Source organism: Cherax quadricarinatus, chromosome 13 (genome assembly GCF_038502225.1).
Source record: "Cherax quadricarinatus isolate ZL_2023a chromosome 13, ASM3850222v1, whole genome shotgun sequence".
Taxonomy (NCBI): domain Eukaryota; kingdom Metazoa; phylum Arthropoda; class Malacostraca; order Decapoda; family Parastacidae; genus Cherax; species Cherax quadricarinatus.
In genome coordinates this window covers 8,067,726-8,087,881 of record NC_091304.1, presented here as the reverse complement: position 1 = coordinate 8,087,881, position 20,156 = coordinate 8,067,726, and the positions used below count along the sequence as shown (strand labels likewise).

General features: G+C 42.4%; 1 protein-coding gene across 1 annotated transcript in view; it reads left to right on the top strand.

Annotated features, from left to right (window-relative positions):
• The first annotated feature begins 16,640 nt into the window (after positions 1-16,640).
• The window catches only part of LOC128688614 (uncharacterized), a 105,003-nt gene continuing 101,487 nt past the window's right edge, over positions 16,641-20,156 (top strand). Inside the window, exon 1 of the mRNA XM_070084442.1 lies at positions 16,641-17,584. Within this exon, the coding sequence (XP_069940543.1) occupies positions 17,548-17,584 (37 nt within the window). The 5' untranslated portion in view covers positions 16,641-17,547. The remainder of the gene's footprint in view (positions 17,585-20,156) is intronic.

The window sequence follows — 20,156 nt, the reverse complement described above, 5'->3', positions numbered from 1 at the left end:
TTTTCTAATAAATATGTTATAGTGTTTGCTTACGTGTCTTTCTAAACCATAGTTTCTATTGAAGCTCCTATATTGGAGTATCTCAGGCAAACTTATGACTAGTTTAGGATTCATTAGGTAATAGTTTTATTGCCTATTTCTATGTTTACAGTCAATTGGGTGAGTCTAAGTGTAAATTGGGGGGAATCACAGGTATCAAGAGTAGGTCTAGTTTGTTTTTTATGCGTATGATACAAGAGAATAGGTGATTTTCATGTAGTTAGCTGATGGTGGGGTGTGTCAGGGAGATAAGATGTTTTCTAACAGTTGTTTTGAAAGTGATAGTTTTGTCTGCAGTTCTTGAGTTTTCAGGTAGATTGTTCCAGATTTTAGGTCCTTTTATGTACGTTGAATTTTTGTATAGGTTTAGCCAGACACTGGGGATGTCATAGAGATTTTTGTGTCTGGTATTATGCCTATGGGTCCTGTCACAACTATCAAGAAAGTGTTTTAGTTCAGGGTTAATATTGGAATTTATGGTTCTGTAAATTTAGATTGCACAGTAGTAAGTGCGGATGCTTTGTACAGTGAGTAAGTTCAGATCTTTGAAGAGTGGGGGGGGGGGGGATGTTGCTTGGGATTGGATTGCGTGATTATTCTTATTGCCGCTTTTTGTTGGGTTATTGACTTTAGGTGTGTTTCTGCTTCATCTCTGAAGTATTACCAAAAATCCTGCTCAAAACAGTAAACCCTGCCATCATATAATCTCTGCTACACAACACACAACAGAGGAGGAACACTGAAACAGACCTTCTCAGATTCAACCACCAACAGAAATATTTATCTAACCTATTTTTATGCTACCCAAGTAATAGCTTTCATAACCTTTTACTCATGTGCAAGTTGATTGTTCTACCATATTGTATTACTGCTCTACAACTTATATTACACCTCACCCTAAGCCTATATATGCCCTCTGTGGGTGTGAGTTCGACCTGACTAGCTTGTGCTGCTGGGTCTGGTGCAGTGCTCCATCCTTGAGTGGAGGTGACCAGAATGGGTGGGTCATTGGGCTTATCCGGTGGTGCATTGGTCTAATCCGGGGGGGGGGATATGGACCTGCTCTGCATGGGTCAGTAGGCCTGTTGCAGTGTTCCTTCTTTCTTATGTTCTTATGTTCTTATGCTTGGAATATTAAGTTCTTTCCGCATATTTAAAATTTTGGCAGTATTCCAGTACGAAGGCATCCTAGGATGATCCTCATTGCTTCGTTTTGCAGTTTTTCCAGCCCTCCAAGCTTCCAGTCAGACACGAGTGCAAGTAGTGGCGCCGCATAATCAACCAATGATCTAATATAAGCAAGATACATCATTTTCACAGTTTTAACATTAGCACCATACCTGGGGTGAAACCCAGCCACAACTCTAAGTGCCCTCAGCCTTTCTTTGTATTGGCGACAAAGTCTCGTTACAACAGGTCCAAGTAGTAGAACCTCAAAGCCTTGATACCTATATCTGCTTACATATTCTCGATCTGACGAACTGTGCCTCTCTGTCGAGGAGGACGCCTGTTGAGTATGTTACTGTACAGCAGTATTCCAGCCTATAGAGCACAAGCGATTTGAAGAGAATCATCATGGGCTTGGCGTCCCTAGTTTTGAAGGTTCTCATTATCCATCCAATCATTTTCCTAGCGGATGAGGTAGATACATTGTTGTGGTCTTTGAAGGCGAGATCCTCTGACATTATCACTCCCAGATCCTTCACATTACTTTTCCGCTCTACTGTATGGTTAGAATTTGTCGTATACCTGGAGTTTACCTGGAGAGAGTTCCGGGGGTCAACGCCCCCGCGGCCCGGTCTGTGACCAGGCCTCCTGGTGGATCAGAGCCTGATCAACCAGGCTGTTGCTGCTGGCTGCACGCAAACCAACGTACGAGCCACAGCCCGGCTGATCCGGAACTGACTTTAGGTGCTTGTCCAGTGCCAGCTTGAAGACTGCCAGGGGTCTGTTGGTAATCCCCCTTATGTGTGCTGGGAGGCAGTTGAACAGTCTCGGGCCCCTGACACTTATTGTATGGTCTCTTAACGTGCTAGTAACACCCCTGCTTTTCATTGGGGGGATGGTGCATCGTCTGCCAAGTCTTTTGCTTTCGTAGTGAGTGATTTTCGTGATTTTCGTGACACATTTTTAATTTCTTCAAGTTTCCCATATCTGAGTATTTGAAATTTCTCCTATTTGAACTTCATATTGTTTTGAGTGGCCCATTCGAAGATTTGGTTGATGTCCGCTTTGAGTCTCGCGGTGTCTTCGATGGAGGTCACTGCCATGGTAATCCGGGTGTCATCCACAAAGGAGCGAGTACTGGGCCTTGTGGAACAAAGCTTTTTACCGTGTAATTGATGAGTATCTAGGTGCTTGGCGATCTTGCTTCTTAGAACACTTTAATAGATTTTTATGATATGGGATGTTAGTGCTATCGGTCTGTAGTTCTTTGCAATTGCTTTACTGCCACCTTTGTGGAGTGGGACTATGTCTGTTTTTACTGTGTGTGGGATGACCCCTGTGTCCATGCTCCCTCTCCATAAAATGCTGAAGGCACGCGATAGGGGGTTCTTGCAATTCTTGATGAACACGGAGTTCCTTGAGTCTGGGACTGGGGCAGAGTGCATGGGCATGTCATTAATTGCCTCTTCAAAGTCTTATGGAGTTAGAATAACATCTGAGATTTTTGAGATGACCAAATTTTGGGTTTCGTTCATAAACAATTCATTTGGATTGTCGACCCTTAGTCTGGGCAGTGGCTCGCTGAACACTGAGTCATATTGGGACTTTAGTATCTCATTTCTTGGCTATCATCTGTGTATGTCCCATCCCGCCTAAGCAGGGGCCCAATACTGGATGTTGTTTTTCCCTTAGATTTAGCATAAGAGAAGACGTATTTTGGGTTTTTTCAATTTCCTTTATGGCTTTTAGTTCTTCCTGTGATTCTTGTCTCCTATAAGATTCCTTCAGCTTAAGTTCGATATTTGCAATTTCATTGACTAGGCCTCCCTTCGTATTTCAGATTTATTGGCCCCATTCAGCAGCTCTGTGACTCTTCACCTTCGTCTGTATAGGGAACATCTCTCTCTTTCTAGTTTACATCTTCCCTTTCTTTCTTAATGGAATGTGTCTTGAGCAGATCTCAAGAACCACAGAATTCATTTTTTCAAGGCAGATGTTTGGGTCCGTGTTATTTAGGATATCTTCCCAGCTTGTTTCATTTAACAGTTCGTGTGTGTGAATTTTCATCTGAGCTGCCTCCCGCGGTGATCTCTGCTAAAACAGTGTTTGCTATAAGAAAGAAGGAACACTGCAACAGGCCTACTGACCCAAGCGGAGCAGGTTCATGTCCCCCCCCCAGATTAGACCAATGACCCACCCCCTGGATTATCCCAATGACCCACCCAGTCTGGTCATCCCCAGACCCAGCAGCACAGCTAGTCAGGTCCAACTCACACCCACCCACACCTACTCATGTATTTATCTAACCTATTTTTAAAACTACACAACGTTTTAGCCTCAATAACTGTACTCGGGAGCTTGTTCCACTCATCCACAACTCTATTACCAAACCAGTACTTTCCTTTATCCTTCCTGAATCCGAATTTTTCCAACTTGAAACCATTGCTGCGAGTCCTGTCTTTGCTGGAAATTTTCAGCACACTATTTACATCCCCTTTATTTATTCCTGTTTTCCATTTATACACCTCGATCATATCCCCCCTAATTCTACGCCTTTCGAGAGAGTGCAGATTCAGGGCCTTCAATCTATCCTCATAGGGAAGATTTCTGATACATGGGATCATCTTTGTTATCCTCCTTTGTACGTTTTCGAGAGCATTTATATCCAGTCTGTAATACGGTGACCAGAACTGAGCAGCATAGTCTAAATGAGGCCTAACCAAGGATATATAGAGTTGAAGAACAACCTGAGGACTTCTATTATTTATACTTCTAGATATGAAACCAAGAATTCTGTTAGCTTTATTGTGAACACTAATGCACTGTTGTCTTGGTTTTAGGTTACTGCTAACCAGAACTTCTAAATCCTTTTCGCAATCGGTAGTATTAAGATCTACATTATTTAGTTTATATGTGGCATGGTTATTTAACTGTCCAATATTTAGAACTTTGCATTTGTCAATATTAAACTGCATCTGCCACTTCTCCGACCATTGCGTCAGTCTATTCAAATCGTCCTGGAGTGCTCTAATGTCCTCATTAGAATGAATTGGATGGCCTATTTTGGTGTCACCAGCAAATTTGCTTATGTCGCTATTTATTCCCTCGTCTATGTCGTTTATGTAAATTGTGAACAACAACGGGCCCAACAGAAACTGTAAGGCTGGAGGTGATGTCCTGGTAGTCAGTAAATGTGGGGCTGATAGTGCTGTCCTGGGAGACAGTAATGGTGAAGCTGGAGGTGCTGTCCTGGGAGACAGTAATGGTGAAGCTGGAGGTGCTGTCCTGGGAGACAGTAATGGTGAAGCTGGAGATTTTGTCCAGGTAGTCGGGAATTATACGCAGGAAGGAATACATATAAATGACCTCATAGGGGACAGGAGCCGTAGTGGGGAAACAAATGTAGTCAAAGATAAGATAAAACCAATATTGCAAACTAGAAATACCACAGGAAATAGCAAACAAGAGGACTCCACTAGCAATAGTGAGGATATATTACCAAAATCAACTGGTGGGAGCTCCATTGTTGGTGCTAGGGAGGATAGGAATAAGACAAGGAAACATGCACCAACAGGGAATACAGTCACAGAAACCCAAGGCAAATGGAAACCAAGCATGTGCACATACTATGCACTTGGTATCTGCAGACATGGGAAATCTGGAAAAACAGATAGGACGTGCAACTATGACCACCCTAAAAAATGCCGTGCCCATATGACAACAGAAAAATGCAAACTCCCTTCCTGTAAGCTTATTCACCCTGAAATGTGTACCTCTTCAGTACAGGAAAGACTGTGCTATAACTTAAATTGCCAGGCACACCATCTAAAGGGGACAAAAATATACAAAACATCCAGGCCATGGGAAAACCTGGGTAGCCACAGCCACTCAAGAGGGAGAGGTTTTTTAGTGCCAGGAAGGAAAAAAAAAACTGGCAGGAAATGGCAGAAATCGTACACCAAATCCGGTCATTCCTGGAGTGGAACCACAGTCGATGGCCTCCACTCCAAACCAACAGATACAGATACTAATGCCGGAAAAAAAATCCCCCCCCCCCCAGTACCAACAATACCACCAGTCCGATGACATTCTTCTTTGCAAATATACAGGGTCTAAAGCCAGCAACAAACAACAAAATACCTTTCATCCGTGGACTGCTTGCAGAGGCAAAGGCAATGTTTGCGGCTTTCACTGAGACCCACATAAAGGATCACTTGGACAACGAAATATGGGTCCCAGGTTACAACCTATACAGATGTGACAGAGTGAACAGGCAAAAGGGGGGGATTGGCCTGTACATTGCAGAGTCACTTGTTTGCACAGAACTGCTTAATGCCTCAAATGATGTAGTGGAAGTTTTAGCAGTAAAGGTCGAAAACCAAAACCTAGTCATTGTGGTAGTCTACAAGCCTCCGGATGCAACATCCCAGCAATTCCAGGAACAGCTGTTAAAAATTGACCACTGTCTGGAAAATCTTCCAGCTCCTGCACCCAACATCTTGCTCCTGGGGGATTTCAACTTAAGGCACCTAAAATGGAGGAATACAGCAAATAATATTGCTGCAGTAAAAACACCAGGAGGCAGCTCTGATGAAAACTCACACTCACACGAGCTTTTAAATCTCTGTACAAAATTCAATTTAAACCAGCAAATAATACAGCCTACTAGACTGGAGAATATACTAGACCTCATCTTCACTAACAATGATGATCTGATAAGAAATGTCACCATATCAAAAACAATATACTCGGATCACAACATAATTGAGGTTCAGACATGTATGCGTGGAGCCCCAGACCGACATAATGAGATTAGTCACGAGGGAGCATTCACCAAATTCAACTTCAATAACAAAAACATAAAGTGGGGCCAAGTAAACCAAGTCCTAACCGATATAAGCTGGGAAGATATACTAAGCAACACAGACCCCAACTTATGCCTAGAACAGATTAACTTGGTGGCACTCGATGTATGCACAAGGCTTATTCCTCTAAGAAAAAGGAGGAGTAGATGTAAAATAGAAACAGACAGGCGCTCCCTTTACAGGCGACGGAAAAGAATAACAGAGCGGCTAAAAGAGGTCAATATATCTGAAATAAGTAGGGAGACACTGGTCAGAGAAATAGCAAGCATCGAACTTAAGCTAAAGGAATCTTATAGAAGTCAGGAATTGCGGGAAGAACTAAAAGCCATAAATGAAATCGAAAGAAACCCAAAGTATTTCTTCTCCTATGCCAAACCAAAGTCAAGAACAACGTCCAGTATTGGGCCCCTACTTAAACAAGATGGGTCCTACACAGATGACAGCAAGGAAATGAGTGAGCTACTCAAGTCCCAATATGACTCAGTTTTTAGCAAGCCGCTAACCAGACTGAGAGTCGAAGATCAAAATGAATTTTTTATGAGAGAGCCACAGAATTTGGTTAACACAAGCCTATCCGATGTTATCCTGACGCCAAATGACTTCGAACAGGCGATAAATGACATGCCCATGCACTCTGCCCCAGGGCCAGACTCATGGAACTCCGTGTTCATCAAGAACTGCAAGAAGCCCCTATCACGAGCCTTTTCCATCCTATGGAGAGGGAGCATGGACACGGGGGTCGTCCCACAGTTACTAAAAACAACAGACATAGCCCCACTCCACAAAGGGGGCAGTAAAGCAACAGCAAAGAACTACAGACCGATAGCACTAACATCCCATATCATAAAAATCTTTGAAAGGGTCCTAAGAAGCAAGATCACCACCCATCTAGAAACCCATCAGTTACACAACCCAGGGCAACATGGGTTTAGAACAGGTCGCTCCTGTCTGTCTCAACTATTGGATCACTACAACAAGGTCCTAGATGAACTAGAAGACAAAAAGAATGCAGATGTAATATATACAGACTTTGCAAAAGCCTTCGACAAGTGTGACCATGGTGTAATAGCGCACAAAATGCGTGCTAAAGGAATAACAGGAAAAGTCGGTCGATGGATCTATAATTTCCTCACTAACAGAACACAGAGAGTAGTCATCAACAGAGTAAAGTCCGAGGCAGCTACGGTGAAAAGCTCTGTTCCACAAGGCACAGTACTCGCTCCCATCTTGTTCCTCATCCTCATATCCGACATAGACAAGGATGTCAGCCACAGCACCGTGTCTTCCTTTGCAGATGACACCCGAATCTACATGACAGTGTCTTCCATTGCAGACACTGCAAGGCTCCAGGCGGACATCAACCAAATCTTTCAGTGGGCTGCAGAAAACAATATGAAGTTCAACGATGAGAAATTTCAATTACTCAGATATGGTAAACACGAGGAAATTAAATCTTCATCAGAGTACAAAACAAATTCTGGCCACAAAATAGAGCGAAACACCAACGTCAAAGACCTGGGAGTGATCATGTCGGAGGATCTCACCTTCAAGGACCATAACATTGTATCAATTGCATCTGCTAGAAAAATGACAGGATGGATAATGAGAACCTTCAAAACTAGGGAGGCCAAGCCCATGATGACACTCTTCAGGTCACTTGTTCTATCTAGGCTGGAATATTGCTGCACACTAACAGCACCTTTCAAGGCAGGTGAAATTGCTGACCTAGAAAATGTACAGAGAACCTTCACGGCGCGCATAACGGAGATAAAACACCTCAATTACTGAGAGCGCTTGAGGTTCCTAAACCTGTATTCCCTGGAATGCAGGCGGGAGAGATACATGATTATATACACCTGAAAAATCCTAGAGGGACTAGTACCGAACTTGCACACGAAAATCACTCACTACGAAAGCAAAAGACTTGGCAGACGATGCAACATCCCCCCAATGAAAAGCAGGGGTGTCACTAGCACGTTAAGAGACCATACAATAAGTGTCAGGGGCCCGAGACTGTTCAACTGCCTCCCAGCATACATAAGGGGAATTACCAACAGACCCCTGGCAGTCTTCAAGCTGGCACTGGACAAGCACCTAAAGTCGGTTCCTGACCAGCCGGGCTGTGGCTCGTACGTTGGTTTGCGTGCAGCCAGCAGCAACAGCCTGGTTGATCAGGCTCTGATCCACCAGTAGGCCTGGTCACAGACCGGGCCGCGGGGGCGTTGACCCCCAGAACTCTCTCCAGGTAAACTCCAGGTAAACACTGACCCCTGAGGAACACCGCTTGTGACATGCCCCCATTCTGATTTCTCCCCATTTATGCAAACTCTCTGCTGTCTATTTGTCAGCCATGCCTCTACCCAGGAAAAAAATTCTCCTCCTATTCCATGTGCCCTAAGTTTCCTCAATAGCCTCTGGTGTGGAACTCTATCGAAAGCCTTACTGAAGTCCATATACACAATATCATATTCATTACCATGATCTACCTCCTCAAACACCTTAGTGAAAAAAGTTAGTAAATTCGTAAGACAGGAACGCCCCTTTGTAAAACCGTGTTGATAATCATTAATCAATCTGTGCCTGTCAAGATGGCTACGAATTGCTTCGGCAATTATTGATTCCATAAATTTTCCCACTATGGAGGTAAGGCTTATTGATCTATAGTTCGAAGCCAAGGACCTGTCACCTGCCTTGTAAATAGGTATTACATTTGCTATTTTCCATTTATCAGGCACTATGCCAGTTTGTAGTGATATTTTAAAAAGATTAGCCAAAGGTATGCTAAGTTCCTCTTTACATTCCTTTAACACCCTTGCAAACAGTTCATCAGGACCTGGGGATTTGTTAGGTTTTAGTTTCTCTATTTGTCTGAGGACCACGTCACTAGTTACCGCAATCGTACATAGTTTATTATCATCCTGTTCTACGTAATCTATTATTTCAGGAATATCGCTTGTATTTTCCTGGGTGAAAACTGAGAGGAAGTAGGTATTTAGAATTTCACACATCCTTATCACTGTCAGTGATCTGACCAGAGTTACTCTTAAGTGGGCCAATCTTGTCCCTAATCTTACTTCTGTATATCTGAAAGAACCCTTTTGGGTTAGTCTTTGAATCCCTTGCGACCTTAGCCTCATAATCTCTTTTTGTTTTTCTTATTCCTTTCTTTATTTCTCTCTTTAATTGAATATATTGATTTCTTAACTGCCCATCCCCTCTTTTGATACGTCTATATATGCCTCTCTTTTGACCAATGAGATGTTTTAATCTATTGTTCATCCATTTGGGATCAATTTTGTTAGATCTAATTTCCCTACTCGGAACAAAAGTTGTCTGGGCAGCTAGAACTATACTCTGAAAAACGTCATATTGGCAACCAAGATCACCTACCTGACCCATGGTCAGGACATCCCAATTTAGCCCACCCAAGTAATTTTTCAGTCCCATGAAGTCGTCCAAGCGAAAATCTGGGACAGAGATTTGATTGCAGTTATCTGGGTAATTCCATGATATATTGAAACTAAGTGATTTGTGATCACTTTCCCCAAGCTCATCATTAACCTCAAGATTATTAATTAGTGAATCTTTGTTGGCAAGAACCAAGTCAAGCAGATTGTTTCCTCTGGTTGGTTCTGTCACAACCTGTTCTAAAAAGAAATCCTGAACCGTATCAAGAAAGTCACTAGACTCAAGATTTCCTGTCATATTGTTCCAATCAATTTGTCTAAAGTTAAAATCTCCCATTATCACAACATTTTCATATCTAGATGCCTTATGAATTTCGTCCCATAACAGCTTACTGCACTCCCTATCAAGGTTTGGGGGCCTATAAATTACACCCAAAATTAATTTGTCACGACCCTCGGGAAACTGAAGCCAAACCGATTCTGTGTTCGATGTTTCTAATCTTATATCATGTCTAAGACAACAATTTAAATTTTCTCTGACATACATAGCCACACCACCACCCTTCCTGTTGACTCTATCAGTGTGGAATAGTTTATAACCCTGTATGTTGCATTCAGAAGGCATTTCTCTATTTTTCAGGTTGAACCAGGTCTCTGTTATACCAATAATATCTATATTACCTACACTTGCAAGTAATTTTAGCTCATCTATCTTATTTCTTAGGCTCCTACTATTTGTATAGTAAACCTTAAGGGAGCTAGTCACTCGTTGCCCTCTACTATCTCTCTTTGTTTGTTGATCAATTGATTTGCCATTACTAGCAACTTCATTTTGAATATTGTCTTTTAAACATATCCCTGAGGTATCCCGGTAATAACTGCTGTTTTTAACCCTAATGCTGCAGCCTGATTGTTTCCCACAAACACTCATACCTCTATAATCTATCAGTTTAAATTCCTAGACAAGTCATCAACTACCCTCTCAATTGAATTGGCTAATGCAACCACTCCATCTCCAGAGAGATGAACCCCATCCCTTGCATACATATCACGTTTGCCAAAGAAAAGGTCCCAGTTATCAATGAATGGGATTGCAAGTTCCTTGCAGTACCTGTCTAGCCAGCGATTTATACCAATTGCCCTAGACATCCATTCATTGCCCACTCCCTTTCTAGGCAAGATGCTACATATGACTGGGATCCCTCCCTTAGACCTAACTACTTCTATGGCTGACCTGTACTTATCCAGCAGCTCCTCTCTCCTGCCCTTCCCAATGTCATTACCCCCAGCACTAAGACAGATAATGGGCTTGTTCCCATTACCTGCCATAATATTATCCAACCTGCTGACTATGTCGCCAACACCAGCTCCAGGAAGACACACTCTCTGTCTGACCTTTCTGTCTCTGTTACAAAATGCACGGTCCATATATCTTACCTGAGAATCGCCTACTATTAAAATATTCTTACCTTGATTAGCAGTGGAATCAGTGGTACCTTCAACCTCACTAACCACTGAAGTACACTCGTCTTGGAGAACAGATAATCGATTTCCTACCTTCACATCTTCTCTATTAACTCTCCTCATCATCTTCCTTCTTCTTGAACTGTGAACCACTTGCCACTTAAAGCGGCTGTCACTATCACTGCTGGTGACCATTCCTTCCTTACCAGCTAAATCCTTCTCACACTCGCTCCCAAACTCATCTATGCGAAGCTTCAGCTTCCTATTTTCCTCCTGAAGAAGTAGAATCTCCTTCTTCAACACATGAACCTGGGATTCTAAAGCACTACAACAAGCCATGGTATGGGTAACAGCCCACGCTAACTCCCAAGAGCTTAGTGGTATGACCGCACTTGACCACTGACCTCAGGTGTCTCAAGTTGAAATCTCCTAGTAGTAAGATCTTTGGGGCAGGAGTCGGGAGATTTTCCAGACAGTGGTCAATTTTCTCAAGCTGCTGCTGGAACTGCTGGGAAGTTGCATCTGGAGGCTTGTATACTACCACAATGACAAGGTTTTGGTTTTCAATCTTTACCATCAAAACTTCAACTACATCATTTGAGTGTTTAGTAGTTCTGCACAACCCTCCCTTGTTGCCTGTTTAGTCTGTCGCATTGGAATACGTTATAAGCTGGGATCCATATTTCATTGTCATAATGATCCTTTATGTGGGTCTCTGTGAATGCTGCAAACACTGCATTTGACTCTGTGAGCAGTCCTTTGATGTAAGGAATTTTGTTTTTTGTCGGCTTTAGAACCTGTATATTTGCAAAGACAAATGTCGTTGCATCGATGGAATTTAGGGGGTTTTTATTTGCTGGCTCTGATATCTGTTGTTCTGGAGTAGAGGCCAATGTCTGTGCCTCTGCTCCAAAAGTGTTTTCAATTGGTGTAGGATTATTGTCATTTCTTGCCAGTCTTTTTTTCCCTCCTGGCCCTAAAAAAACCTCTGTCCCTGGAGAGGTTGTGGCTCCCCTCTTTTGTTTCTCATAGTCTGGCTGGTCTGGTGTCTCTAGTTTTGAAGGTTCTCATTATCCATCCTATTATTTTTCTAGCAGATGTGGTAGATATATTGTTATGGTCTTTGAAGGCGAGATCCTCTGATATTATCACTCCCATGTCCTTTACATTACTTTTTCGCTCAATTGTAAGGTTAGAATTTGTTGTGTACAATGATACAATTTTACTTTCCTCAAGCCCTACTTGTGGTTGCAGGGGTCAATTCACAGCTCTTGGCCTATTGGATCACACCTGAATGTCCCACATTTCCCAGGCGCTACATTATCCCTACAAGTTTAATGCTTCCTCATGATTAAACTTAAATCTAAACTTTTAAAGTGTTGTATTTTGTGATATTGGTCTCTGAGTTAACTAGCAAATGCCTCATCCGATTGACTTTAAACTTTCAAACTAGGTGTATTCTTAGTGAAAGAATCTAATTAGTTTTGAAGAAATTGGGATACAAGTTTCCATGCGATAACTTGTGGCATCTTCTGACTGGCTTCGGATCTTCAGTGGTGATATTTCACTCCATTAGTCACTATTTCTACGTTCACTGAGGCAGATGGGCTCACGGAATACAAAACCCACACACTGTTCCCTCTCCCCCCACCCCCCACATCACAAACCCCACCCCTACAGCAGCTCCCCATGGACACTCTTCCCTCACCCCCCATCACAAACCTCACCCACACTGCACACCCTCATAGGCCCCCTCCAGGGCTCCCGCTCCCCCAACCCCACTATTTTCCCAGGACCACCGTGATAGATAAGTTGAAGGTGTGGTACACGAACGCAGATGGATTATTAAGTAAATACGATGAGTGGCATGAAAGAATAAATGAGAAGTTCTCAGACATCAGAGCAGTCACAGAAATTAAACTTACTGAGACAATAACAGACGCAGTCTTCCCACCGGGATGTCAGATCCTGAGGAAAGACAGAAGGAGCAGAGGGGAAGGAGTTTTGAGGAAACAGAAAGCGTGGGCGAGATTGGGGAAAGGGACTACATAGTAGCTACAATTCAGTCTGGGAAACATAAGGTAGTCATTGCAGTGATGTATAACCCACCACAGAACTGCAGGAGGCCAAGAGAGGAATATGAAAAGAACAACAGAGCAATGGTGGACACATTGGCTGAGGTGGCCCGAAGAGCTAAATCGTGCAGAGCAAAGTTACTGGCTATGGGTGAGTTCAACCATAAGGAAATTGACTGGGAAAACCTGGAGCCTCACGGGGGTCCTGACACATGGAGAGCCAAGATGATGGAGGTGGTACTGGAAAACCTCATGTATCAACACGTCAGGGACACTACTAGAGAGAGAGGGGAGGATGAACCAGCAAGACTGGACATGGTGTTCACCCTGAGCAGTTCCGACATTGGGGACATCACATTTGAGAGGCCCCTTGGAGCTAGCGATCACGTGGTTCTGAGTTTTGATTACATAGTAGAGCTGCAAGCGGAGAGGGTAGCAGGAGTCGAGTGGGAAAAGCCAAACTATAAAAGGGGGGACTACACAGGTATGAGGAACTTCCTGCCGGAGGTTCAGTGGGACAGAGAGCTGGTAGGAAAGTCAGTGAACTAAATGATGGAATATGTAACAACAAAATGTAAGGAGGCAGAGGAAAGGTCTGTTCCCAAGGGCAACAGAATCAATGGGAAGACCAAAGTGAGTCCTTGGTTTACCCAAAGGTGTAGGGAGGCAAAAAACTAAGTACAATAGAGAATGGAAGAGGTACAGAAGGCAAAGGACCCAGGAAAATAAGGAGGTCAGTCGAAGAGCCAGAAATGAGTATGCACAGATAAGGAGGGAGGCCCAGTGACAGTATGAAAACGACATAGCATCAAAAGTCAAGTCTGACCCGAAACTGCTGTATAGCCACATTAGGAGAAAGACAAGAGTTAAAGACCAGGTGATCAGGCTGAGGAAAGAAGGTGGGGAGCTCACACAAAACGATCAAGAGGTATGTGAGGAGCTCAACAAGAGATTTAAGGAAGTATTCACTGTGGATACAGGAAGGACGCTGGGAAGACAGGACAGAGAGGGACGCCAACAGGGAATACACCAACAAGTGCTGGATGACATACACACAACTGAGGAGGAGGAGGTGAAGAAGCTGCTAAGTGACCTTGATATCTCAAAGGTAATGGGACCGGACAACATCTCCCCATGGGTCCTTAGAGAGGGAGCAGAAATGCTGTATGTCCCATTAACCACAATCTTCAACACATTCCTTGAAACTGGACTATTACCTGAGGTATGGAAGACGGCAAATGTAGTTCCCATTTTTAAAGAAGGAGACAGAAAAGAGGCGCTAAACTACAGACCAGTGTCACTGACGTGTATAGTATGCAAAGTCATGGAGAAGATTATCAGGAGGAGAGTGGTAGAGCACCTGGAACAGAACAAAAGTATAAATGACAACCAGCACGGTTTCATGGAAGGCAAATCCTGTGTCACAAACCTTCTGGAGTTTTACGATAAAGTAACAGAAGTAAGAGACGAGAGAGAGGGGTGGGTTGATTGCATCTTCTTGGACTGCAAGAAGGCCTTCGACACAGTTCCTCACAAGAGATTAGTGCAGAAACTAGATGACCAGGCGTGGATAACGGGAAGGGCACTTCAATGGATCAGAGAATACCTGAGAGGGAGGCAACAACGAGTCATGGTGCGTGATGAGGTATCACAGTGGGCACCTGTGACGAGCGGGGTCCCACAGGGGTCGGTGCTAGGACCAGTGCCAATTTTGGTATACGTGAATGACATGATGGAAGGGATAGACTCAGAGATGTCCCTGTTTGCAGATGATGTGAAGTTAATGAGGAGAATTAAATCAGATGAGGATCAGGCAGACCTTCAAAGAGACCTGGACAGGCTGGACACGTGGTCCAGCAACTGGCTTCTCGAATTCAACCCTGCCAAATGCAAAGTCATGAAGATTGGAGAAGGGCAAAGAAGACAGCAAACAGAGTATAGGCTAGGTGGCCAACGACTGCAAACCTCGCTCAAGGAGAAAGATCTTGGCGTGATTATAACACCGAACACGTCTCCGGAAGCACACATCAACCAGATAACTGCTGCAGCATATGGGCGCCTGGCAAACCTGAGATTAGCATTCCGATACCTAAGTAAGGAATTTTTCAAGATACTGTACACCGTGTACGTCAGACCCATAATGGAGTATGGAACACCAGTTTGGAACCCGCACCGGATCAAGCACGTTAAGAAATTAGAGAAAGTGCAAAGGTTTGCGACAAGGTTAGTTCCAGAGCTAAGGGGAATGTCCTATGAAGAAAGGTTGAGGGAAATCGGCCTGACGACACTGGAGGACAGGAGGGATAGGGGAGACATGATAACGACATACAAAATACTGTGTAGAATAGACAAGGTGGACAGGGACAAGATGTTCCAGAGAGGGGACACAGAAGCAAGGGGTCACTCTTGGAAGTTGAAGACTCAGATGAGTCACAGGGATGTTAGGAAGCAGGTTTTCAGTTACAGAGTGGTCAGGAAGTGGAACAGTCTGTCGAGCGATGTAGTGCAGGCAGGTACCATACATAACTTTAAGACGAGGTATGATATAGCTCATGGAGCAGGGAGAGAGAGGACCTAGTAGCGTTCAGTGAAGAGGCGAGGCCAGGAGCTGAGTCTCGACCCCTGCAACTACAATTAGGTGAGTACAGGGATACCTTCTTCCGTTCCCCACCCTTCATGGAAGGCTTCCTATTGATGCTGAAGGATTTTTAATTCATCATTTTCGTTGTATCAAATCTGATAACCTCTAATACCCCAGGTGCTGTATGACTCGTATGGGTTTAGCGCTTCCCCGTGTACATAAATAATTTCGTTCCCAGGAATCAGAGCTGCCCGTCCCTTCCCTTGGATCTAACCTAATTATCCCATATTCCTTTCACTTCAGGCGCTGCATGATCCTTATGGGTTTAGCGTTTCTTCATGAATATAATTTTTAGGTATGCCGTGACTCTGTTGGTAGCGCACTCAGCTCACATACTGAGTGTCCGGGGTTCGATCCCCGGTACGAGTGAAAACGTTGGGCATGTTTCCTTACACCTGCTGCCTCTGTTCACCTAGCAGTAAGTAGGTAGTAGATACCCGGGTGTTAACTGACTAGTGTGGGTCCCATTATGCTTTGAATGAGCTGAAGTTGGATAGCAGCTCCTAGCCTGTAAAACTGATATTTGTGTAAAATAAATGATTCCCCAGTTAAAGTTATCCAAATTAATCAACATATGACCCATTCAGCCTCCGGTTTAAAGTATCCAATAAAGCCATATTATCTAGCTCTACGCCGCCTTCGTAACTGACCCATCCGGAAATGCGTAACAAATAGCTGAGCAGATAGTGTAAAGAACAGCGAAAATAGCACCAGGAAAGGAGAGCGAGCCCGCATAATACGCCAAAGTCTTTGCGGGAGCCACTTACTCTCATTCCCATTCCATCTATTGCTATTAGGGATATTATTTTTACTTTTTACAATACTTTTCTTGATCATTCAATGCATGTGTAGGCATCAGAAAATAAGCTTTATTTTAACAAATAAACGTGCGAAACAAAGAGTGTTGACAACTAACCTTACATAGAGGAAGAATTATAAAAAACAATAGGCAGCAACTGAGATAGACTCCAGGAGAGATGTGGAGGTTGAGTTTAGTTGAGAGTCGGGTCCCAAGACGGTAGGCAGGACTATCGTATCCCAGTCAGCGACTCACGCTCTGAGAATACTTGACTATCGTGTCTCTATTGTGTTGTCCTGAGCTTTATTGGTGATAATAAATTCAGTGAATCTCGTTATTTTATGCAGTTTAATATACTATTCACTCAGTGATTTATTTAAGCATCACATTTTACCTTCTGCGACATTGAATATTCTTCATTAAATCCATTACTTTGTGTATCAAAAGGCCTATTCAGATAAATCCTAATTGAGAAGAAATAAATCATGTGTGAATTACTATCAATCAAGCATCGTAGAGCAAGTGGGGTTGAGGCGTCACTAGCAGTGATGTGCGCCAGGAAGTGAAGAATTGAGACAATGAGGGGGACAACTCCTACACCGCCTCTGACACCACAGCAACACTTGAAGGAGCCATGACATCCCTTTTATCATGTACGAGTGACACTTTGCTAACTCTGGGAAATGATAATGACGTAGTGATATTAAAGATTTATATGGGTTCCTAATCATTATAGATATTGACCATAACTTTTAAGTAGTGGTGGTAAAGCTTTCAGACAGATCACAACTCCAAGGTCTGACAGCACTCAATGAAACATTAAAGACTTAAAAAGTCACCGACAAGACTTGAATAATCTTTGACAATAATAATTCCAAAAAATCGAAGGATCTTTGACAACACTAATAGCAGCCAAAGGATCAAAGGAGTTGGAATAACACTCGAATGAGCTCATAAAAAACGTCGAGGTGCTTGTACAGCTTATAAAAGGAGTTTCGATTACGAACATTTACAGAATCACGAGTGTGATCACTAAGACCGAAAGCCATCACTATTAATCCAAAAGACCAGATTTCAGCAGTCCGTCAAAATGATTCTCAGCAAAGATCTTCAGGAGATTTTAGAAGGTGAGATGAATTTAGTAATTCTTAGTTTTTGTGTCAATGTTCAAGTTGTATAATATGCCGGCCATGTTCTGGCTAGGATGTTACCACAGTTCTAGAAAAAAAAACCAACTCAGTGTGTCTGAAAATATGTTGTGCAGTTATTCAAATATTAAAACTAATGAATTATCTTAATTTTTAATACATCACAGAACGTTTTTTTTATGTACAGGTAAAAGTGTCCATGTAGCAAATTTTTAAAAAGCAATTATATTTAATGTAGTTATAAACAGTAAAATAGTGAATTTTGATCATTTGACAGCCCCCTTCCTTCACCTCTCTCTCTCTCAAACACTTGTGGCGCTGTAATCAAGTTAGCTTCCCACGAACCTTCATGGAGATCAATTTGTGAAATGTCAACAGTAAGTGCCTGGTTATGAGTCATAACTGGGGAAGATATAATGCAGCACATAGACTTGTAAACATAATTTTCATATCAAGTATCACTCGCTTTAAAGACAATTATTTGTTCTACCGTAAGGTTTATGTAAAATGACATATGTGTATGTTACTATTATTATTACATTAATGGGGATTAAACCCATATAGATCATACAGTGCATAGGGAATGGGAGCCATTCAAGTTGACGCCAAGGAAAGAGAGGACAGGTCTAATTCCTTGGATTAAGAGCCACTCACTGGTATCACGAAACCGTGCTTGAGGGAACATACATGTATTTTATATGTCGTTATCATATCCCCCTGTCTCTCCTGTCCTCCAGTGTCCTCAGGTCGATTTCCCTAAACCTCTCCTCGTAGGACATACCTATTAGCTCCGGGACTAGTCTTGTTGCAAACCTCTGCACTTTCTCTAGTTTCTTTACGTGCTTGGCTAGGTGTGGATTTCAAACAGGTGCTGCATACTCATATATATATATATATATATATATATATATATATATATATATATATATATATATATATATATATATATATATATATATATATATTATTTTGCATCAAAACTAACACAGCAAACTAAAGAAACCTTGCTAAAATTTTCGTGCTATAAAATATCCTCAGTCTAGACTATCAATTTTGGAGCTGTTTCCGTTTCTGCCCCACATAAGTTACTCCTCCTTAGCTGATTTTATTTAATTCTGAATAATATAATTGAGATTAATGTCATTCGTCACTTTATGAAAATATAACTATTACTAGCTATATATTTCCATAGGCCTGTTGTAGGAAAGTTTGGACACGGACTTTTCTTACTCTTATTTCTAACTCACCGTACTATATTAATACATCCATGTTGAAAGGCACAAATTGGCTTGAGGATGTAGGCTGTAGGTATGGAAATATTTTTAAGAGACAAGAATAAATTAGAGACAACAAGCACGGCGCCGAGCCTTGTGCCTGCACGCAGGAATAATTCTCAGTCACAAGGTCTGTCTAGGACTCGAGATCTGCATCCTGTTTTCATTTAATTCATCCCTCTTTAATATATTGTTATATGTCCTTACCAGCTGCTAGTCCTCGTAACACAGTGGATTTGCAGGAAACAACTTATTAATCCACTATTTTCGAAGTATAAACATGTGTATTATGTAATCTAGCTGTACCTATTAATGAATAATTATTTTAAGAAGTGGGGTGTTAGGAAACGAAAATTCTTAGCAATAAGACCTTAAAATTCTCACAGGAAGTCTTTATTCTTTCTCGGAAGATATCTTCATAATATCAATATCGATACTACTCTCGCCGCCCCCTGTGTCTCCCCCTCTCAACCTCACCTCCAAATAATTTCCAGTGGTAGTAGCACTTAGTAAGCACTCCTACTTCACAATTACGATTACCTGTCTTTTAAGTAAGCAAAAACCAAACATTGAAAAAATTACCACTGCATTCAACATTATTTCTTCATATACTTACTAAAAAGTAAATTTCAAAAGAAAAATTACCACTTTATTTAACATTATTTATTCCCGTGTCTCTTCAAAACATTCCCAGTTCTGAGAAAATTTTATTATAGTGACATCAAATTTATGTATCAAAATATATCAATTAAAGAGGTTACAGTAAGGCACGGGGGTCGTCCCACAGTTACTAAAAACAACAGACATAGCCCCACTCCACAAAGGGGGCAGTAAAGCAACAGCAAAGAACTACAGACCAATAGCACTAACATCCCATATCATAAAAATCTTTGAAAGGGTCCTAAGAAGCAAGATCACCACGCATCTAGAAACCCATCAGTTACACAACCCAGGGCAACATGGGTTTAGAACAGGTCGCTCCTGTCTGTCTCAACTATTGGACCACTACGACAAGGTCCTAAATGCACTAGAAGACAAAAAGAATGCAGATGTAATATATACAGACCTTGCAAAAGCCTTCGACAAGTGTGACCATGGCGTAATAGCGCACAAAATGCGTGCTAAAGGAATAACAGGAAAAGTCGGTCGATGGATCTATAATTTCCTCACTAACAGAACACAGAGAGTAGTCGTCAACAGAGTAAAGTCCGAGGCAGCTACGGTGAAAAGCTCTGTTCCACAAGGCACAGTACTCGCTCCCATCTTGTTCCTCATCC